The following is a 23,547-nucleotide window of genomic DNA, read 5'->3' as shown; positions in this document are numbered from 1 at the left end:
GGGGGCATTCTCGAACGCTGTATGACGACGTTCGCGAACGCATACAACAGGCGAAACGGGCGTCAGCATACTCCCCACCATGAAACATTAGTTTCATAATGACGGGAACATCTGCGAGCTTTACAAGTGTTTGTCCTCATATTACAAACTCTGTGAGAACGCGATGTTTAAAATAATAACAAAAACAGAATAAGTAGTTATCGCTAAATTACAATAAGCACGAAGAAAAGATTAATGTTAGTGGCACAGCATAAAAGTTGTAAAAGATTTTATGTTAGTAACACATATACATGACATACATTTGGATTGTTTGTACTATGTTATTACACAATACAAACTGTAAGCATTCGTTCATTTTTAGACAATAATAATTTAAATGTAAATTAAAAAACAGACATAAAATACTATAAATAGTTAAAAGGTTTGATACCCAACTAAATTAGCAAGTAATGACACAAAATAAAATGTTTGATACATATCTAATTTATAACTATTTGATTTGCTACATGGCTAAAATATAATTATTTGGCTTGCTACATGGCTAAATTATAATTATTTGGTTTGCTACATGGCTAAATTATAATTATTTGATACATACAAGAAACAAGATACACATTTTAAATTATCATCAATGAAACATAAAATATCTTGCACTGCACACACTTACACTTCTGCCATTGTTTGTTTTTGTCACTACGCGAATTTGTTCATCGGAATTTGATCAGTCTCGTCGAGATGATTCATCTCGACGAGACTGATCACCCGTAACAAAGATACAGGTAATCTTCCTTGACGACGCCTACAGCGGCTTTGTGAATCCGACTGCAGCCGTACTCTCCATCCTTGTAGCTCTGACGGGTGCTCGGTAGACCACCAGGTCCAGAATTCCTGCACCAAATTTTGCATTTGCAGGTACAGCTGCGTCCTTCTGTAGGCCAAAGCGTCCTGCTGTGGAAGAGCTGATGAGGTGTGCCGATCAGGAGGAAGTCAAGGATCAGGTTTTTGTTTATGAGCAAGGAAACAATCTTTTTCGATTGTTGACTTTGATGAATGCAACGATGCAGGAGGTTGCGAATGAAGTACTTGAGACTTTGTTTCCTCAAGCTGGCTGACATTTTTGTGCGAAAGAAAACAATCTTCTTCGATTGTCTGCACAAGATTTGTCACAGTACCGGTCTGTCTGTGCGGTGCCGGTACCGACCTGAATGAATTTTCGATTTGAAAAATACCGTTATAGCAAACGGCATGTTTTCCCAGGAGCGTCTCGACTGAGGCACCCGACTGGCGTATTGTCGTAACCTGACAGCTTGAGCGCTACTCGGCTCCGAGTCTCAAAGTTCGTCCACGTGGTGGATGTCTTTGGGGTTACGACGTTGTTTTTAGATTCAGACTTTCGCGACGTATAAACGTCGTCTAACGAATCCGGGTAGAAGGATCAATATGTTGCGTGTAGGGATACGCGTGCTGGTTAGTTCTTAGATCTGAATCCAAAAACACGTGCTTGTATAAAAGCTTTATTGAGCTCGGCGTGGTCCGATCGCTTCGCAACGACGATCGGAGCCGACTGTTTTCAAATTCAGAGGCATTCCCGAACGCTGTATGACGACGTTCACTAACGCATACAACAGGCGAAACGGGCGTCAACAAATATCGGCTCAATCTGTGTCTAATTGTCATCCGTCACCAAACTGTTGACCGCCGACATGATACGTGATTATTCAACAGTGCCGCATAATCGGAGTCGCTGCAAAACCGTTTGCCGCAATCTCGCCGAAGCTTTCCTGGATCCAGACTCAAACTGGTGGATCACAGAGACGATAAGTCTGCGCCCCCCCACTACCAAGTGCCCCCATCGTGACAGACACCGCCGTCGACTACGTATCCCAGGAAGTGTCTAGCGCCGCCACGCGCCTCCATTGAGAAGCCATCATTGTGCCGTCACAAACTAAATCTAGCCGAACCACGTGTAAATCTACGCGCATTCGTAGGGCTGCCCCACGCGACTCGGAGCTCCTAACGCGTGTCCGGAGCCCTACGCGCACGTCCCGTTGCACCGACATACCTCGGAGCCCCTAATGCGTTTCACTCGCGCCCCTTGGAACTATGGGGATCCCGAGACGACCGTCCGTGACGCAGCATAAGTGAAAGTGAAGTCCCGCTGAGCCGCGCGCCCGAACTAAGCGGCGTTGTACAACCACACCGCACCCCCGCCACCGCAAGCAACGCGCGGAGTGGGGATACTGTTGCGCACCCGACCGGGATTATAAGGCGGCGCTAAAAGGCTCACAAAGACACATTAGACACAATACACATTCAACTCTGGACTTCTGACTCTGCAACACTCACTGGACTACACGGATTCTACACCTCGCCTCCTGTCTGAGCAATCATCTCCAGGACACGCGCTCGAGGTTTAATATCGACGATTGTCGAAGGATCCCAGTCAACACGCGTCAAGAACGTACCGGACGATTTCATAAGGGCAACTTTGTACAGTTCGCTGTACAAACGTCCTATCACAGATCGTTAACCGGACTGCCGATAACTACAATATAGAAGTGTAACCCTGCGACCGCTTCAGAACCCTAAGTGCCAAGGGGCGCGACACTGGTTCCACGCCGCTAGAAGCAAAGCACGCCACGCACTGCTGGAGGCTGTGCCATTTCGCCTTGTGGAGCCCCAGAAGCGGCCCCCTTGAAGCTCTAAAGACTTTTCAAACAGAGAGCCAAGCGAAGGCGTGGCAAGGCGTTTTTATTTTGTAATACACCGAGTCCTTCGAGTCTCGTCACACAGAAAGCGAACGCGAAGCGTTTCAAGGCATTTCGCGGCGAAGCGAAGGCGAAGCGTGTCGGTTGTGATTGTTTACAAACTATTCGTTAGACATACGAAAATAAGTGTAAAATCGGTCTTTATAAGATTCAATTATGGAACCTATGATACTCTCCATAGTCTTCCCGGGTTTTATTTACGTCGTGTGCCCAAATTCTTTGCCTTTTTTCTTATTTTTTAATAATAAAACAGTCAAAAATAAAATATCGTCACGCTTTCGCCACGCCTTCGCTTCACTATGTCCACGCGTCTAGTGTGACGTCTTCGCATTGCTCACGCTTCAGTTCGCTTTCGCCACGCCTTCGCTTCGCTCTCTGTTTGGAAAGGCCTTAAGAGCAGAGCCTGCGCCCCTACAGACAAACACCACCGCGCGCGCCATCTGTCATCGGATAGCTGAACTCGCGCGCACTACCTATCATCGGATAATTGAAGCCCCCGCCGCCACAACGGTATGATCCATTATGATTTCATGCAACCTGGCATGAGCCCCAGCGATTTCATGAACCCGGTGTGAATTATTTCACGAAACAACGCTAGATCGCATACCGTAAAAATGACAGTGACAAAAATTACAGAAGTTGGAGTTGGAAGTTATCTATCATCCACCATACTCACTAGATCTTGCTCCCACTGACTACCACTTCTTCCGAAATTTGGATAACTTTTTCATATGAAAACAATTTAATTCCGACAAAGCTCTAAAACAGGTCTTCCAATATTTCATTGGTTCGATTAGTAGTCTTCTACACGATCGGACTAAACAAGTTACCGTTGAAATGACAAAAGGGAATTGACAATATGGTTGAATTGACAACTTTTATGAATAATACGACCTTTGTTTATTCTATAAAATTCATGCTTGTCAACTCAATATATTATAAAATACTGCGACAAAAGCATTAAAAAATATCTGTAATGTAATTGGCAGGGATGCTGTTAAACTTAAAAAGTATTCTAAAAAATTCGTTCTAGGAATTTTGGTATTGAATATTTACGTAAGGCGAGTTTTTATTGAGGATATTTGGTTCAAAATGATTTACCATACAGAAGCTAGCACAAAAGCTCAACGTGTCGCTTACATCACAGTTCACAGACAGTAAAAAAATATGAAAGGTGTTAAATTGCAGAACATTAATATCTTATAAATTGTTTGAGAAAAACCATGCACAGCGAATCTCAATATGGCAATAATTAATGTATCTAAAACAAAAAGATTTATTTTCAAAAATGAGAAATGGATTATTTACTTTAACACACGAGAACAAGATTACACCCCAATAAGATGTTATGCATTTGGTGGGATATTAATGCTCTAATTCATTATGAATTATTGGATTATAGGCCGGCATATAGTGTGCACAACTATTTGCTTAAAAACGACTCATACCATAAAAATACATTTTCGTATAAATCAAAAAAGAGTGATTTAGAACTATGACAGCACTCGATTTCTGTATCATTTTTTTCCTGATTTTTACATTATTTTTTGATTCAGAAAAAGAATAATATTAAAAAAATGGAGAAAATATAATTTTGCTATAGTTTTAAAAAAATGAAGTGAGGGTATGGCCGACGAAAACGGCGTTTGGAGCCCGCGACTGTCACCGGTGGCGGAAGATGTGTCGCGCGGGGCTGCTGCTGCTGGCCGCCGCGCAGCTCCTGCAAGCGAGCCTCAGCCCTCAGGGCGCTCGCGTGGAAGATGCGCTGTCAGGAATGTCGATCGTCAGTTACCAGCCGCTGGACGAAGAGACGCAGACGCAGGCGCTGCGCTTTTCGCCGCCGCAGCTGGCCCTAGGCGCGCGCCCCTTGGGCTCGCCCCACTCGGAACGCGTGGACGTAGTGAACGGTTCCAATCGCACGGTGCGCCTCTCGTCTATCACGGCCAGCACCGTCCACTTTCACAGTTCGTTCTTCGAGAGTCGCCAGGTGCCGCCCAACGGCAACACCTCCTTCGACGTCGTCTTCCTGGCGAGGGAGGAGGGCGATCTGGACGCGGACCTCTTCATCCGCACCTCGGAGGGCGTCCACAAATACACAGTGCGTATCGACAACAATACTTTTTGTACAACAATTTGTAGCTTCCACTTGTCTTATTTACAACAATATTTTATTTGTTTCATATTTCAATTTATGTTTCACCCATGACAAATTGCTTTATAAATTTTACAATAAAATGTTACTTTATATAACAAAATATCGATAAAAGTTAGACGTAAACTAAAAACTGCTGAAACAATAACTCAATAATCAATGGGTTAAGAGAGTAATGAAAGAAGAACGTTTTGCATAATAATGGAAGAAAAAAGGTCGATTAAAGCAACATCGACAGAAAACGAAAAAATCTAATTTTTTATGGTATGCACCATATATTTTCAAAAAGTTATTTTAACTACTTATAAATTTAGGGTTTGAGAACTCTAGGGGTGTGACTGTAGCCAGTGATACGCTGAGTGGAATCTAGTTGGAGTTTTATTAGATTATATTTACATATGTATGTTGCGACACAATAAATGGCGAGATGTTTTCTTCGAGCAGTGGTGGAGGGATGATGTCAGTGGACAATCCTCAGAGCTCTTATAGATGCCTGCAGCGAGTGCCAATGATCGTGTTCGGGAGTCTCAGGTCGTATCTTCGCGTCTGTCGGTGGGGACTTCGAATACTGCTGGTGATTCGGTCGCTTCTTAGAACGGCAAAATAGGTCTACGCCTTTAGAAAGCGACGTTCGCTCGAATGTTATGGATCCGTGACCGTTTCACAACTAAGAAATATTTACTGTAAAAACCTGGTTATTTATGGGATTGTAACGAGGTGTTGTTTTCTTGTGATGGATGATCATTTTGGTCACAGTAAATTAACGCAAGTTTTGAGACAAATGTTGTCATTATAATCGACAAGTTAAAATGAGAATTACAAAAAAATTAAAACTATCTTTCTGAGAAGGTGGATTTATAGGGGGGTAGGTTAAATAAGTTTGGGAATCTCTGAACGAAACTGTGGGTATAATTTCAGATGTCAGCGACTGGTATACCCAGTGCGTATCGATTGCCGCCACTCTTGCGGCTGTCTTTGCCTCAGAACGCCACTTATTCGCCGCTCGTCTACATGCACAACCCTCACGATTATCCGGTTCAAGTATGTCCCGTCGCGATCTTTCCGGTTCGATTGCCGATTGATCGTCATTAACGAAACGCTTTTCAGATAACCGAGGTGTACTCGTCCGGAGGAAACGTGCTGCTGGAGCTACCGGGGGGCGGCCTGGAAGGGCCGCAGACGCTGTGGCTTTTGCCGCCGCGCACCACGAGGCCGATCGTCGCCGTCAGATACGACCCCCCACCGCTATCGCTACATCGGCCGCCGCTTCGAGACAAAGACTCTTCGCAGACCATAGTGTCGTTCGTCAGGTGTGTTTCCAGCAAACGCAGAGTTCCGTCATTTAATGCCTAATTGGAATTTGCTTTCCCTTTCAGAATAAAGTTCCACGGAATACCTTCCATGTTGTCCTCCGTGCTCGTGGTCGCGGTGGAAATAGTGGCGTTCTCCGAACCGGGACCTTATGCGGTTCCGCAGTCGGTGAACTTCGGCTACGGAGGAACGTTAGACGCTCCCGCCAAAGTTCGGCTGTTTGCGGGAAACAGTTCGCCGCGACCGATCCGAGTCAGCTCGGTCAGCGTCGAAGCCGAAGACGGAACGCCGTTCGGCGCTCTGCGAGTCACCAACGGAGCTAAAATGTCGCTACCTCCGTATTCGCCTCCGAACGTCAACTTCGCAACGTTGACTTTAAACTGTAAGATACCAACTCCAATATTCGCAACTGCCGATTCCTAACAACCGCTCTCTTTCCAGGGAAGAAAGTTTACGATTCCGGCATATGTTGCGGTAAAATAGTCATCAAAACCAAACCGGACCGCAGAATCGAGCTGCCGTTCACGTCGCGCGTTCTAGACGGAGGGTTGGTCCTCGAGGACGAATCCATCACCAAGTGCGTTCATTTTTATTTTAACATACATTTGAATATTTATTCACTCACATATGTACTTCTCAACAGTCGTGGGGTCTTTCTTAATTTTTTTGCTTATTTCTCTAATTCGCGCTTAAATTACATCCTTCGCTTCATAGGGTTCTAAATATTTTTAGCGTTTCTCTTTAGCGTTCGATCGCAACGTAAAGAGTGAAGAAAAATTGTCATGTAGTGTCGTAGGATTATTCGAGACGCGTTTCAAAATCTCATATGATCCGTTTCAGATATCTGTCGTCCGATCCTGGAATCGGCGCCATTCGACAAGTGTCGCTAAAAAATAAGTTTAACGTCGGCGTCCATGTTTCCGAATTGATCGTCGGAAAGGAGATGGAGAAATATTTCGAGGTGAAGACGTCGTTTTCTTCTGACCTTTATCTGGATTTTGATGCGTCCGTTAACACCGTTCCTTCGGCTGTCGCAGGTGAGCGGATTTCGTCCGCTGGACTTCGAAGAGAACTCCGTTCGACACGGATTCAAAATTCAACTGAAAAATTGGACAAAATCTCTGAGGTTCGAATCTAAGATCACGTTGATCACCAACGTGTCCGCTCAGATAATTCCAGTGCACGTATACAATGGCAAACTCGATTTGGTGAGTGAAACACATATTTAACAAATACTGTAATTTTTTTTACATGTAACTCGTTTTATCAATTTAAATCTTTTTAATTAATTTTAACACATGAACGCCAGGGGGCATTTTGATTTTTTTCATTGGCTCTGGGGTGTACATATATGCGCGTTTATATATTTTTTTAATGCCAAGAAATGTCACTATTAAGATTTATAAAATAGTGTTAAAAAATATTAAATTTTGTAATATTTTAACATGACTTACTTTTATAGTCTTTTCATTACCATTTATCGAGCAGTAAAAAGTGTATAATCATTTATTTACCTTTGTGAAAACGACAAAAATTATTTAAAAAAGGTTTTTTTATATTATACAACTATATTTTTTTAATTGATTATTTAAACAAGTTATGTATTTTTTTTTAATCAATTAGTTAAACAAACTAGGTGCCGACCACTCACTGTAGTGAGGTTCTGCAGCTAGTTACACTTAATTGTTTTTTTATTTAAATATCAATTCCTACGTACATATGTATATCTTAGTCGACTATTTTGTTGAGGTCATATTCTCTGACTTTACGCTAGTAATGCACAACTCGCGGCCCTGCAACTGTTTTTTCTGCGACCCACAAACAAATTCCTGGCCCAATTGCCATATCAATATGATATTTTATGGTTAATAATTTTACAAAAATAGTGTTTAATCAACACATAAAATCTGTGTTTAATTCTGAACATTTAACAGAATTTCAGTACATGTTTGGTTCACATATAAGCTATATAATTATTTTCATCTCAGAATTTTTTGTATCGCTCAAATAAATTAATGAAAATGCAAGAAATAATAGATTATTTTTTAAATAAATTTAAAAGTTAGCTGACGAGTTGGTAACTCTTTACGTAGTGAACTAATTTATACACATTTGTTAATTTTATGTATTTTTCCATAATTATTTCTGTTGTTATTATTAATTATTAATTTATATTGCATTTATAGTAAATTTTAGAAAAAAATCAGTGATTCTTGACGTTTTATTGCTTTGATTTGTTTTGCTATTTTTTTATGTTATTCGGCTTTCGTGGATATTTTTATATTAATTCAGAAGCTCTCAATATTTTTTTATAAAATTGGTATAAAATATTTTTTGTTGTTATTGTTATTTCGTACTTTTTAATTTATTGGTATTATGTTCTACAAAAATCATTTACATTAAATTTAATTTAAAAAAGATTATAAAAATACAATATTTTTTATTTATTATCTAACGGGGCTTTTTATTTATTATCTATCTAAAAACAGTGAAAGATCGAGCAAAAAAATCATAAAACATTAAAATTAAATGATACAAACCGGACCAGCTCGTTGTAGCCAATGCTATGCCGGTATATGTAGAATAAATAGTGGGTCTGTTCTTTGCAGATGTTATTCCCTTCAATGCATCGAGGGCTATAAATTCTGATGTAATTTTTTTGTAGTCCTTGAGTTATGACGGTTTGACTTAAAAACATGACTAGATCGTAATTCGAAGAATACCTGTATAATAAATATTGGTTCTGTTTTATGATCGTAACTCAAATACAATGCAAATTGTTTAAAAGATAATATCTTTGTAAAATTAGATATTCTAAATTTAGATAAGATACTGATTGACAATTTCTCCAATTTTGTATTTTAATATTCACTGGTTAAGAAGTTATGATTTTATTTTGTGAACGGAACGTTATTTTTTTTATAGTTGCGCGCTCGGTGTCCACGTGTTAATGAAAATAGACGTCGATTTATATCTTTTATACATAAAATAGTGTTTTTGTCAATGCAAAACATTAATCATCGAAATTTCTTAGCTCATGTCGATACCTCCGAGACCTTCAAAGAGGGGCACTCTGGACTTGGGCCTCGTTCCCGTGTCGAGCACATCTCGAGCCGCTCTGTTCCTGCACAACCCGAACCCCGCGCCAGTTTGCCTGCGCAGCGGCGGATCCGACGTCTCCGGCGTCGCTCTCCGTCTCTCCGGATGTGTGCCGCAAATTCCGGCGTTCTCCGACTTCGACGCAGCCTCGGATGTCACCGCTTGCGTAATTATCTCCAACAAATCATTCCCATAGGGTTACTGTTTTAATAATAAAAAAATACTCGATTCGATTTCAGACATGCATTCCAGCCGATTGGAATGCTGTTTATGTGGTCTCCGCGGTGGCCCCGGCCATTCCTTCGTCTCTCTCGGGAGAGCTGTGGGTGGCCACGGCGCACGAGAGGCTGGTCGTGCCCGTGGCGCTGACTTCGGCCGAAGGGGGTCGACTCACGCAGCCCGAGCCCGTCGGGTTCGGAGACTGTTTTCCCGTAAGTTTAGTTCTCCGCTTTAGTCGTACGAGTTTGCTCGGTCTAAGCTTCGATCCTCTTTCAGGGGACCTTGTGTACGCTCCCGTTGAAGATAGAGTCTTCGTTTCCCGTCGACATGGACGTGGTGTCAGTGGAGGCAGTCCCGTCTGACAGGAGAGTATACTACGCTAAGAGAAACGACGGCCCCTCTTCCACCATTGCCGCCTCCAAGCTGAACGAGATTGGTTGGCTGCACTACGATCCTTATCTCTATTGCGAGGGAAAGTGCTACACGGGGTTAGATTTAAACTCTACCGGTAAAGAATTTATCGTACCATCTTTATTACGCACAATACCCTGAATCTTAAATTGAAAATTTTCCCCCAGTCGGTTCGCAGTGGCTGTCTTTGATAACTCTGCCTCGCAACACGCTCGAGACAGATGTCGCTTTGGTCAGATCTCGCTATTTTTTGTTCACCAACTTGACGGCGGCGACCCCCTCCGCTAACATTTCAGTCAGAGTGGATACCACTCAGGTGAGGCTCGAAACGCTATTACGGCCGTAAACTCTCGATGTGGAAAAATAACAAATACGATTGTCATCGGCAGGTCCGGAACCACATTCTACCTGCCTCGGTCTCGTTCGTGTGGCCGAAGCTATACGTGGGCCCGTCCGCCGTGACCGCGCCTGTCTCGCAAGTGGGCCGTCCCGCGATCTTTTACGTTAACTTGGCGAACCCTTCCAGGACGCGGCCCGTGCTCGTGCAGCTGGTCTTCGATCGGACGCTAGGAGACGACGATGACGAATGGCGAGCCATCCCCAAAGGGTGAGGTCCGTACATTGTAAAGTAAGAGGCCAACGAAATCGACTCGACTTCTTTCAGATTGCACCCTCCGGACTGCTCGGGTGACGAGCGAGGCTCTGACCGTGCTTTTTTCTTCTCCCGCATCAACGAGACCGACTGTGAAGACGGCGACGACTCGGGACTCTTCGACGTCGACTGGCTGCCGGATCGACTGCGACCGCACCCGGACACTTACCTGTTCGATTTGCCTCCGGGCGGGGAGAGAAATGTATCCGTCACCTTCTTGACTCACTACCCTAGAAAGGCATCTAGCGTTTTGTACATAAGGTAGGTCTCCAATATTACTGTATCCGTTCGACGGTCGCCTCAATGTCCCATCTCTTTTCAGAAACAACCTGACGATAATCGAGACTTTGCGGCTAACCGGTCGCGGGGCCGCGGCCAGCCTGAAGTTCGGCAACCGAAAGCCGGGTTCCGATGCCCCCCTGCTTTTCGACATGACCGAAAAGCATCTCAAAGACTGCGAAAAAGACAAGGCGAAAAAGTCGCCATCGTCGCCGCCCAACTTCACCGTGAAGCGAACCCTGGTGGCTAGGAACACGGGTGCGATCCCCGTCAAGGTCTCGCGCTTCTTCGTCAACGGCCTGGAATGCGAGGGCTACGGGTTCAGAGTTCTCGACTGCGAGCCGTTCGAGTTGGCGCCGAATGGAACCCGAAAAGTAGACGTGGCGTTCACGCCCGATTTTACTCTCACCAAAGTGCGAAGGCTGCTCGTTCTCGAGACGTCTCTAAGCGATCTCGTCAATTTCACGCTAGCGGCGTCCGTTCCGATCTCGCTCACCGCCAAGTGCGCGGCCGCCCTTAAGCGGCCCAGTTGGGAGAGCGGACTGTCCGGCGCGGCCGTGTCCGTCCTCGCGTGCATCGGCGCGTGCGTCGCTGTCGCCGGCGTCTACGAGTCGTACAAAATTTTGGGAGCGATGACCGCGTCGCTGCTGAAGGAGCCCGGCGGAGACCCCCTGCCGCCGTTCGATCTGAGGGCCATAGGCCAGATGGGACTGAGCAAGAAGCCCGACGGATGGAAATGTTGCTCGCTAAAAGACATCTCCTCCATCAAAATTCACAATTGGAGCGGTCAAAACCCACAAGTAGAGATTCGCGGCTATCCCCCCGTAGAGGAGGTGAAGCCTTCTCAGCCACAGAAGTGCGAAGAGCCGATCGTTGCGGCCATCGCCGGCAACGCCAAGCACAAAAAGAAGGCGATCAAGAAAATTCCCGATCAGTCCGAGTCGAGTGTGACTTGTCGAGACGCGCGAAGCAAGGACAAGTTCGCTAAGAGCGCCAAGGGCGATTCCTCTCGGAAGACTTCGATCCCGAGAGGCTCGCTAGAGAGTTCTTCCAAGTGCGTCTCGGAGAACAATTCGTCGGACTCGGGCGAAGCGAGAAAAGCGCCCGTCGCGGCTCGAGAGCGAACGTGCGAGAACTCCGAGAAAAAGTCGCGAGAAGACGAGGACCCCGAAGCGAAGCGCGATTCTAAACATTCCAAATCCAAGTGTGATTCTGTCTCGTCTCAGAGCTGCGAGGAGGACGCTTCCTCTGTGTCGGCGGAGAGCTCCAACAACGAAGAGGCGGACAAAGAAAATGACAAACGTAAGAGCGGCGGCGAGATCGTTTCGGCGAAATCTCTCGTGACCGAAAGCGACGACAAGCCCAAGCGGGCGCCGCGATGCAAATACGCCAATTACGAAGGCGACGGCGAAGACGAAGAATACGATCATAAGTCTCGCAGCAGCCGGAGCTCTTCGCGCAACGGCGCAGGCCGCAGACGACCGAAGAGTAAAGACGCCCGCAAATCCGACGCCGCGAATAAGACCCCAGATCCGTTCGAATGCCCCGATCCCGCTTCGACCAAACGATCGAAAAGAGAGAACCAGAGAAACAATCAGAAAAGAGATAAGCAGCCCGCGTCGAAAAAGCGGTCCCCAGATAAGAACTTGCCCCTCACCGGAAAGTCGGACGCGAACCGTTCCTCGCCTCCCTTCGGCGCGGCGAGAAGCTCGCCTACCGCTCCGCCGGTCGCCGTCTGGGAGAACAGAGCTTCGTTCAGCGACGTCGTGGCTCGGTCGGATGGATCTCCGTCTGCTGGCTCAGCGAATCGCAAGGAACACAGAGAGAACAAGAGGGCAGATCAAAAAGTATCCTCTCACTCGAACCAGAGTGCTTCCAATCAGAGCCGCGGCGCCAACAAATTCAAAACCGAAGAACCTAGAAAGGCGGATGCTTGTCACCACTCCGACTTGGGTCCGATCGGTTCCAACTACTACTCTAAGAGATCGGCGGCGTGGACTGACACTCACGGTGGACGATACGGACTCCAAACGTTGCAAAGCTTGCGCGAGCAGTCGAACGGCGCTCCGACGGATTCGAACCTCAACAACGGCTACTTCTTCGGATCGAACGACTATTACTCGGGAAGCGTCTACTCCGACGCCAACACGAACGGCTTCGTCGCCCCGTTGAACCCGATCGGACACTCCAACAGACTGCAGTACGCTCCGGGCGGATCCGTCCTGCGTAACCTGAGTCCCGAAGTCTGTGACTCCTCTTCGGACCTGAACTGCTACAGAATGCCCGACGATTTCACAACCCCTAATCTTTTAGATCTGAGCAATGGGACTGTCGATGACCTGGAATGTCAAAAGAACCCTTGGAATCGCACAACGACAGATTCGTCGGCAGCCATCGATTCCGATAAAATGTTCAATTTAGACTACGGCCGGAGAAACTTTTACGACAGCGACGCTTTCACGAACCTGTGGAATTCGCCGCCGAACAATATGCAAAGCGCCGCCATTGGCGTCGACCCCCGTCAGCTCCAAACCTCATCTAATTCCAGTGCGTATTCGTTTGCGATGTTTCTCGTCTGATTTCAGCGATGTTAATTTTTTTTATTCGGTTTGCAGCGACATCCAGCGATCGCGGAGCCGCTGAATGGCTGTGGGGGTACAACAACAGCACCGACAATTCCGTCGGTACAGACTCCGTCGGCGTTCGCCCTGATGCGTCGCAACCCCAATCTAGTCATTTTTTAAATCATGCACACTACCAACACAGACAGGTATTTACAATCTCGGAAAACTTTTCAGAATCGGATATAATATAAGAAAGCATTAAAAGGTGTTGCGATACCTTTATTTTTCTTCACGGCGATAATCGAGATGCGCATAGTACGCTCCCTTCTTCAGTTTATGTGATCCTGACAATTGAACCCGTCCTCGTCATTTAGAGCAGTGTTACTCAAATTTTTTCGGTGCCCCCCAGACCAGTATATATTTTCAATATTAACTAGGGACCAGCTGAAGAAGTTAACTATTAGGTAAAGTGAAAAGAATTTTTTTTTTATAGGGAGAAAAAAAATGTTAACAAAAAAATTATACAATATTTATTCCGAAAGATAATTACCATTGTTATTTATGTAATTTTTTGATGCCTCTTTTGTAAAATTTTTGTGGTTTTGATTTAACTATGCCTGAAGTATTTTCTAAATATTCAAAAACCTGATATTAAAATATACAAAAATATTTTCAGAACATATATATTTTTTTTAGAGGAAAACTTATATGAATAATATACAAAATAATTGTATCATAAAACGAATAGTTTGTGCATTACTGTTAGACCGATTAGATCAGTGTTTCCCACGGTGGGGCGTACGCCCCACCGGTGGGGCACCACGCCTCAGAGGTGGGGCACCACGCTTCAGAGATGGGACACGTCGGAAATTATCAAATATTCCACATATAAATATAATTTGCTCGTTCACGACTAAATATACCCACGTGCGTAGGATTTCTTAAAATTTGGATTTATACCTGCTGGGCATGACGAATGCCTTTTTGTCTTCTGTGTGAGAAATCCCTTACCAAAAATACCTTTTTGTCGTCTGTGTGAGAAATCCTTTACCAATGAAACGAGGTCGTCTTGAAGCACATTTGAAGGCGAAACATAGTACTCATATTAATTCAGATATTATTTTCTTAAAGAAAATCTTAAAGAAAAATTTGGAAAACGAACAACATTAACAAATCTATTTTGTGCACAAACTGCAAGTATTGATCGTAGTCTTGAGGCTAGTTACCAAATTTCATTGCTCATCGCTAAATGTGGAAAAAACCATACTATAGGAGAGGATCTAATCAAGCCATCAATATCAGCATTTCTTAAAACAGTTCTACAACAAGATGACAAACTCGTGAAGGCTATGCTCCTCAGCAACACTACTGTTTGCAGAAGAATAGACGAATTGAGTGAAAACGTTGAAATCCAACTTGTTGAAAAGCTGAAAACAAGAAAATTTTCACTACAAATGGATGAATCAACTTTGAGAGACAGTGAAGCCGTGTTGCTAGCTTACGTAAGATATATTGATAAAAGAGAATTTGCAGAAATGTTATTCTGCAAATCATTAGAAAGCACCACTACCTCCAAAGATATATTTAATAAGCTAAAAGAATATTTAGATGTTAAAAATATAATATCTTGTGCTGCAGATGGTGCCCCCAATATGATGGGAAATAAAAATGGCTGCTTAAAATTAATGAAAGACGAGAATCCAGATATAACTGTGGTGCATTGTGTTATTCACAGGGAAAACTTGGTGGCTAAATACATTTCACCTGTTCTAAATGAGGTACTAAATTCCGTTATAAAGTGTATCAATATGATTAAAACTAGTGCTAAATCTGAGCGTCTCTTCAAGTTATTTTGTGAAGAACAAAATGCGGAACACGTAAGACTGTTACTTCACACTGAAGTAAGATGGCTCTCAAAAGGAAATTCCTTAAAAAGATTTATGGAATTATTTGATACCCTTTGTGATTTTTTAAGCAACCGATCTGATATGAAGTTTTTGATGATGGTCGACGGTAAAGCATTTGTAAGCTATTTAACTGATATATTTGAAAAATTAAATATTTTAAATAGCGAACTTCAAGGATCGGAGAAAACACTTGTCGATGCAAAAGCAAAGATATTTGCATTTACCACTTTTATCGAATTATCTAAAAAAAATATTTTTACCAACAATTTGGAAAAATTTTACTGGCTCCAAAAATGTAAAGTGACTGATAATGCTAAACGTGTTATTTTGGACCATCTGCAAACTTTATCAACTGATTTTAAAGAACGATTTGCTGATTTAAAAGAGATACATTTTCCGGCTTGGTTGACACAACCAATGCTGATAGATATTTCAAATGAAAATTTGTATGAAGAAGAACTTTCGGAAATGCAAAATGATGATTCGATTTCAAATTTATTCAATATAAAAGGAATAATGGCATGGATGTGCGAAGAAACTAACACAAACTATCCTAATATTACTTTGCATGCTAGAAATTTATTATTACCCTTTCCATCATCTTTAGTGGAATGTGGTTTTATTTGCCATAAGCGATTTACTCATTAAAAAAAGAAATCGATTGAATATTACAAATAGAGGGGACTTAAGACTGTAATTAACCAAGTTAGATCCAGAAATAAAATTTCTTTGTAGCAAGCGTAAGTGAATTTAATAATTTAATAATGGATTAGGCATTACCATTTTATTTTATTTTACTTACATTTTTAATTTGTATTTTGTAATTATTTCAATTATAATATACGTTTTGAAAATTTACCTACTGTTTTATTAAAAAAAGATGCCGGTGGGGCATATGACTTTTGAAAAGACTACGGTGGGGCATGGCATAAAGAAGGCTGGGAAACACTGGATTAGATGCTCTTTGTAACGAATTCTTTTCTGAATAAAAAAACCGAAGATTTACCTTACATAAATGCACAAAGAATTTGTTTTATGGAACAAAGCATTTATTTAAATGCATATATTTCTTAAAATAATTCCCTGTTAAATCACACCCGTTTATTTTATTATACAAAATTGTGCGAACGTAATAAAGATTTAAAAATATTTTTAGAGATGGCAATGTATTAGGAGTACTAGACGAAAATTTCACTGTTTTAAATAAAACATTGAACATCAAATAATATATTTATTTATCAAAGTATATTATATAATCTCGCTCAATGAAAACAAGCTTCTTCCATCTCTTGATCAACTTCTTAATTCCGTTTGAATAATTTTTTTATGATTTTCATACAAAATACAAATAATGTTGCATCAATCAAAAAAAGTGGTAATCAGAAGGAATAAGATCAGGTGATTATGGTGGGTGAGGAATCACGTTCCATCCTAATCTCTTGTGATTTTTGCCGTATGTGGCCTCGCATTATCATGTTGGAAAAAAATTGTTTTCTATTGGCTACTTTTTTACTGTTTTGGTTCAGCTTGGCTTTGCTACCTGCTCTCTTGAAAGCCAATGTGTTTTTCAGCTTTGGTTACTGTACATCATCCACTACTCGTCCCTAGTTACAAAATGTCTAATAACTTCTGTTCTAATTAAGGTTTTGACATATATATACTTGCAGGAACTCGTTCTCATTGCTTAACCCCTTCCCGGTCTTGTAAATTTGTATTTTGCGAATTCTCATCTCTAAAATCAGGAATTTCTTCAGAAAAATAGCATAGCCTTTTTTTACCAAAAATTTAATTTGTATGAGTATTTTTAAATGTTTTACAATGGCTGCATATTTTAATACCACTTCATAATAAAGGGTGGGTACATACCAGACATTTTTGAGTCATTTTAAAAATAGTTTATACCCTGTTTAAAATTTTGACGATTTTTTTAAAATGTTCCTGTACTTTCGAACATGAGTAATTCAAATGTATCAGCAATATCAGATTTGCCTGGGCATAACTATGTAAAATGTCATCGTATACTTTCTCTTCTCTGTTTATTTTTTCAACTATGAAATTTCTTAAACCACCTGCGGCCATGGCGAATACTTATCCCACTACCGCCGTAAATGTTTTTTGTGATCTTCGTACATGATGCAACTTTGCAAAAATTGTTTGTCTGGTCAGAAAGATGTGTTAACAACTCAATAGCCGAAGGTAAGTGATGATCAAAAAGGACTGTGACAAACAGTGAAATTTTCGTCCATACATTTATAATTTTACCTTTGATCAAAATATATATTTAAAATTCCGTGAAAATAGCAACCGTAATTTGTTAAAAACAACCAGAGTGATGTTATTTATGTCATACATTCACAACAATTTTTAAAAGGTTTTGTATTATCTAAACATTGACAAAATTGAACAAATATTCAGCCAGTCTTTAGTTGCAATTTAGAAATAGTGTGATTTATTTGACTCTAACTTTTATTACTTTGGTATTGCAGGAATCTTTCGATCCATTCCGAGCCAACTCGATATGGTCGACAGGACCGGCGACGGATCCTTGGATCGACCGGAGCGCGGGAGAGCGCAGCGGCGACGGTCGGGGCCGCGCCAACGTCTACCAGTGAACCTCGCGAGTCGGCCCGCGAGCGGAGGCCGAACCTTCTAGTCCGTTCGTCGGCGAAGCGACCGACGACGCTTCTGTCGTTAAACGCGTCTCGTTATTTATTTCGTCGGACGAATAAACCAATAAAACAAGCATTTTGTGTGTGAATTTTTTCCAAATACCTTTATTATACAAAACGGTTCACGTTCTTGACAATTCTCTTTATTCCCGACGGTTTGCATTTTACAGTATAAATATTAAAAATATTTGTTCCTTAACGATTAAGTATTGCGCAATATTCGAGAGCTTTAACTGAAAAATTTAAACTTGTCTATTGCTTACATGTAGAGGAATGTGCCGAGAGGTAATCCAACGATCATCAAATTCGAGTGAGCGGTCAACGAGCGAATCGACTCGTCGATATCTAAAATACCACTACGATATTTTTGCCACAACTATAATTCGATTTAAATATAAAATAAATATTCGTTAGATCTCATATCGACATTTATGCTTTGATAAAATTCTCAAAAACTTGTAATAGACTGATAAGTGTTATACTTCGATCGCAATAATTAATATGTATATTGTGGGATCAGATATATACATCGCTACTATAATTTTGCTGTAAAAATATTGAAAAAAAACAATTATAATTAATTAGAGTAAAAAACTAGTAGAAATGAACACGCACCTATCGATGACAAATCGATATAGTCAAAACGAGTGTTGAAATTACAGCTAAAAGTCAGCATGTAATTTTATATATAACGGAAAAGAGATATAAATTTTTGTACATTGTAATTATAATGTATATAAAAGACTAACGACATATGTAAATAAATGCATATATAACAATGTTTACTTTTAAACTTATCGATACGACTCGATCGTACGTATTTGACGGTTCGCTAGAATCTGAATGTAGATTTCAAATGTAACAAAAAATGCATCGAAACAATGCAATACTGAACGATAATCGAATACTGTCTTTTATGCGATATGATAAAAAATTACGTAAAAAATAGATAGACGCAAATAAATAACTAAGCAACGTTAACAAGGATAATAAAAAACAACCACCACAATTAACGCTAAACAGAGTCGGATATGTGCAGTCGAAAATAGTCCTCCGCTCTCGCGGCGCTCACTGAGCGGACTGGGGCTGCGGCACCGGCGCCAAGCGGCTCGTGACGTCGATGCCCTTGAGCAGGACGGTCCTGAAGATCGCCGGCATCCACGTATAGTTAGCTACGGACACTGTCCGCTCGCGCAACTCGGCGAACATATTCCTTGTGTAAGGATTGCGGCGCGACGAGTACCTCAGAGTGAGGAAGTGGTAGTAGACGAATGGCGTCGGAAGGCCTACTCCTCCGCTGCGAATGAACAAAAGAGAAGATTAGATCGAAACGTAGCGTTATATATGTACAAATCGGTATACTTACGCGAACACCATGAAGATGCAATACGGCATCAGCAGAATCTCCGTCAGTGCAATCAGTCTCAATATGTTTCTTGATTGTAATTCGACCAGAGATATGAGCAGCCTAGCAAACCAGCACGAGTTTTGTCCCAAAGTCTGAAAGTTGAACATAATTAGCGACAGTCGCATACCAACACTATCGAGCAATAAAAGGTAAATATATTTTTTTAAGAAATATAAAATCAGTCGGCAGTTCTACTGAAACGGAACTGAAAGTTTAGTTGATAGTTAAATGTATATACTATTGAGCAACACAGGTAGTCAGTTTCTACTCTCAATATTTTAAAAACTGCTTTTATGCATTTGAAAAACATTTGTGAATAGAATGTTTATTGTAGTGTCTACTATGACCGAAATAGTATCGTTTAACGCTTATTTTAAAAACAGGTGTGCATTGCAAATTTTTGTGACGTTCGTGTTACATTTTTGTATTTCTTGTTTCAAGACGCAAAGATTTTATTTATCAATTTGATAATTCGATCGCAGGTAATTTATTTCTAGTTATTTAATTTATATGAAAATCTGCATAAAAAAAACGCCAATACAGATCCAATCTCAATGTATATAAAGGTGTCCCAAAATTAACACGACCAGGAAATGTCTGATGCAGTTATTGAATTGTTTCACGGGCTGTATGGCATGTGGCACCATCTTGTTAAAACCACATATTGGCCACATCAATATCATCCAATTTCGACAGAAAGAATTTTGTTATCATGTCGCGATATCGAGCACCAGTAACAGTCACTGCTTGACCAGTCTCATTTTCAAAAAAGTATGGTCCAATGATGCCTCCAGCCCAAAATCCGCACCAAACAGTGACACGTTGTAGATGCATTACTTGTTCTACAAACAAATGTGGGTTCTCCGAACCCCAAACAAAGCCTTCAAGGTGAAAATGTGCTTCATCGCTTAGGATGATTTTGCTCAAAAAATCAGCATCTTGTTGATGTTCAACAAACCATTCAACGAGCTCTCTTCGCTGTGCATGGTCATTAGGCTTCAGTTGTTGTGTTAATTGAATTTTGTAAGCATGGAGACACAGATCTTTTGTGAGTATATGCTGTAAAGAGGGGCGAATAATCGATTGAGAACCTTAGTCAATAGTCTCGAAGCATGTCGTATTGACTGTTAATTTAATTCGGTCACACACACTGAACCACGGTCAATTCCGTGAATTTATTTTAGAGTTTGGGGACAAGTCGCTGGTTAAGCTTGTTTTTTGAAATTTGTGTGGAAATTGAAATGTTTTTAACACGTTGTTTGTGGGTATATTTGTGTGCCATATCGCATGGAACTATTCGCCTGCCCTATTCGCCATATCTCATAACTGTTTTGGTTTTGATAATAAGATGTCATTTTTCAAAGATCTTAATTTTAAGCTACAGAGAGAAAATCAGTTTATCTTTAATATGTACCTACATAAAATCATTTTCCTTCATTGTATAACACATGTAAAGAATTTAGTATTGGTTTCCCAGAGCTTAAAAATAATTTAAAATCTAGATATTTAAATATTTCAAAATCTTTTTGACTGCGAAAAAGCAACTCAACTAACGGAAGTTTAGTTGAAAATAATTAATTTACATTTTAAAAGATAGCTTTCAAAAATTGTTGTTGGATTTTATATAAATCTTTCAAATATTGTATCATTTTCCTAACTAGCTACTTTCACGAAAAAACTTTTTCTAAAATGAATTACATTAAATCTAAATATAGATTGAATTTGAGTGGTTCCCGTTTTAAACAACTTTTGAAAATTGGCACCAGTAAACTTACACCTAAACTAAAAACCATTATCAGGATTAACTATTCTCATTAAACGTGATTTTTATTTGGCAAATGTTATTTTTTAAATTTGTATTAGTGTGACTTAACTACTTTCCGTTCAAAGCACATTTTTAAAAATAACTCAAAAACCAACCATTTTGTATGAAGCAGTATAAAAAATTGAGCATTTAAAAATATTTTTCGAGAAATTTGGCTAATTTTTAAAATGAGAATTTGGTACACCACATTTCGATAATGAGGTGATTCGTGCGAGTACAAGGTAGAAATATTTTTTAGTGGAAAAAAGGCATTAGTCATGTTTTAAAATTTCACTCACGTCTAACAAGGGCAGGGAATAACTGGCGGCGTGCAGAAGGGCATACAGCTCGATCGGTACCACCACCACTGCAATTATCTGTCAAGGAATCAATCTTATGAATGTTTAATGAGCGACGATTATCTTCGACCTTGGCAAAACCGGTCACAAGAGGTATAAAAAAGGATACGGGCGATGGGGGCCGCGTAGACGAAGATGAGCGAGTAGACTATGTAGTGGCATGAGTCCTCCGAGATGAGCTGCGACAGGAACTCCCGGCTGAGGTTGACTCTGGGGAGGCGCTGGTGCAGCCGCAAGGCGGAGACGGCGGCGTTGGCCAGCAACGCCTTGTAGTATGCGTTGGACGCATTGCTGTGCGATTAGTACGATGCGATTAGTTCGGCCGGAACGAGCGTAGACCGCTACCCAATCACTACTCAGTACTCACCCGAACAAGGGAAGAAAGTAGCCCAAGCAGAACAACACCGTGACGATGCGCAACGCCCACAGGGCCACTTCGATCTTGTTGGCTAGCGCGTGCGCTTTGAAAGCCTCGAACCCCCTGGCCGGCGCCGGAGGCCGATCCGAAGAGCTCTCGCCGTCCGACATGACTGACGATACGTCACCGTCACCGCCACCGGTCAAAGGTGATCGACTATGGCAACACTCGAGCTATTGATACGAAACACGTTGTTCGATATTACCCCGACAACTATTTTTTTTTTTTACAAATCAAAACGCTCATTGATACACTTTCATAATGTACACGACTGAAAGCTTACAAAAAAAATGCTCACATGGATAAAACGTTTATAATATAAATTATAAAGCTTTTATAACTTACGATAAAGACTTTTATTATTATTAGAAACGTCATTTAATAAAATATTATGAATTTTAATGAAAACGTAATATTATAAAAACGATTACTGACCAGCCAACTATTTTTGGGATAGATTTGAGATATTACAAATCCTCTAGACAATAATATCTAAATCTATCCCTCTGAACAATGTCCCGACTTTGTTGCTTTGAATAATATTCATATAAGTTCCTTCTTATTACAGCAGGAAATTTTTCCTTAGAATAGCGGTTAAAAATAAAAAAAAATTTTGACCCATTATAATGTATGTATTTTTTATAATTTGCGTTATTGTTATTTTTATTTTATTTAAATAATTTTCAAGTTAATAATCTACTTTGGTTTTTAGTTACTTCTTACACTAAGTTATATATTAAATCAAAATTCTGGAAACGGCTTTTTCTCCGTTTTATCTTCATGCGATTTAGTTGACTGATAAGTTTTTTTGTGTGACAAAAAGATAAAATTAAGACGCACTCGAGGCTATTCATTCATATTCAATCCGCGTATTGAATACATTATAAAATGGGCAAAAAAGATATATTTTTGGCGCATATTAACGAGTGATTTTGTAATAAAATTTAAAATATAATCAAAAAATTAATTAATTAAGAAGAAGTGCAAATTTTATTTAATTCTATTTTTTCAAATATCTCATTTATTACTTAAAAATAAATTCTACAAAAAAACAATATTAGAAAATAAATCAATAAAAAATGTAAAACATTCATCGGATACTGTGACTCACACTAATCGGACAAATTGCGTGTCCAGAGCTCTACTTCTTATAAAAAACTTTGAATAATGAAAATTTAAATAACATTTATAATTAATATTAATAGCGACAAATGCTTTTAATTAAGATACTCAAATAAAGAAGAGGAAGATTATACTAAAGATCTACAGTAGGGAGAGTAGATTTGTTTCCTTCTTATTATAAAGAAATCGAAAATACTTATAATAACGTTTGTAGTTTAGCGACAGGATGGTGACGGGTGGCAATTAGATACAGATTGAGCCGTTACAGTAATGTTTTTGTTGATGAATCAAGATGTTTACATGGTGAAATAGACGATCGCGAGCCCTACCAGGGTTGCCACTCGAGCTAGAAACCGTCACGCCAGTTACGCCAGTTAAGTGCCGCCAAGTTTTGGCCATAACAAA

At 40.8% G+C, this 23,547-nt stretch overlaps 2 protein-coding genes across 2 annotated transcripts; one reads left to right on the top strand and one right to left on the bottom strand.

Moving 5' to 3' along the window:
• Nucleotides 1-4,412: 4,412 nt before the first annotated feature.
• Tmem131 (Transmembrane protein 131) lies at nucleotides 4,413-18,105 on the top strand. The gene is made up of 16 exons (XM_088183211.1): nucleotides 4,413-4,866; nucleotides 5,839-5,961; nucleotides 6,028-6,230; nucleotides 6,297-6,613; nucleotides 6,673-6,808; nucleotides 7,072-7,192; nucleotides 7,269-7,439; nucleotides 9,266-9,496; nucleotides 9,570-9,761; nucleotides 9,826-10,057; nucleotides 10,128-10,276; nucleotides 10,350-10,567; nucleotides 10,625-10,873; nucleotides 10,935-13,438; nucleotides 13,507-13,661; nucleotides 17,849-18,105. The coding sequence occupies exons 1-16, from the start codon at nucleotides 4,447-4,449 to the stop codon at nucleotides 17,972-17,974; spliced, it is 5,547 nt and encodes a 1,848-aa protein (XP_088039337.1). The 5' UTR covers nucleotides 4,413-4,446; the 3' UTR covers nucleotides 17,975-18,105.
• Nucleotides 18,106-18,107: 2 nt separating this feature from the next.
• On the bottom strand, nucleotides 18,108-22,170 carry Kr-h2 (transmembrane protein 33-containing Krueppel homolog 2). Its single transcript, XM_088183213.1, has 5 exons — nucleotides 21,970-22,170; nucleotides 21,712-21,893; nucleotides 21,543-21,610; nucleotides 19,398-19,531; nucleotides 18,108-19,328 (listed from the first exon to the last, which is right to left on the bottom strand). Exons 1-5 carry the CDS (start codon nucleotides 22,128-22,130, stop codon nucleotides 19,100-19,102), a joined length of 774 nt encoding a protein of 257 aa, XP_088039339.1. The 5' UTR covers nucleotides 22,131-22,170; the 3' UTR covers nucleotides 18,108-19,099.
• Between the last annotated feature and the right edge of the window lie 1,377 nt (nucleotides 22,171-23,547).

The sequence above is a fragment of the Plectrocnemia conspersa genome, unplaced genomic scaffold (assembly GCF_051122295.1).
Source record: "Plectrocnemia conspersa isolate PC_06_02 unplaced genomic scaffold, ASM5112229v1 ptg000003l, whole genome shotgun sequence".
Classification (NCBI taxonomy): domain Eukaryota; kingdom Metazoa; phylum Arthropoda; class Insecta; order Trichoptera; family Polycentropodidae; genus Plectrocnemia; species Plectrocnemia conspersa.
This window is presented reverse-complemented; position numbering and strand designations above follow the sequence as displayed.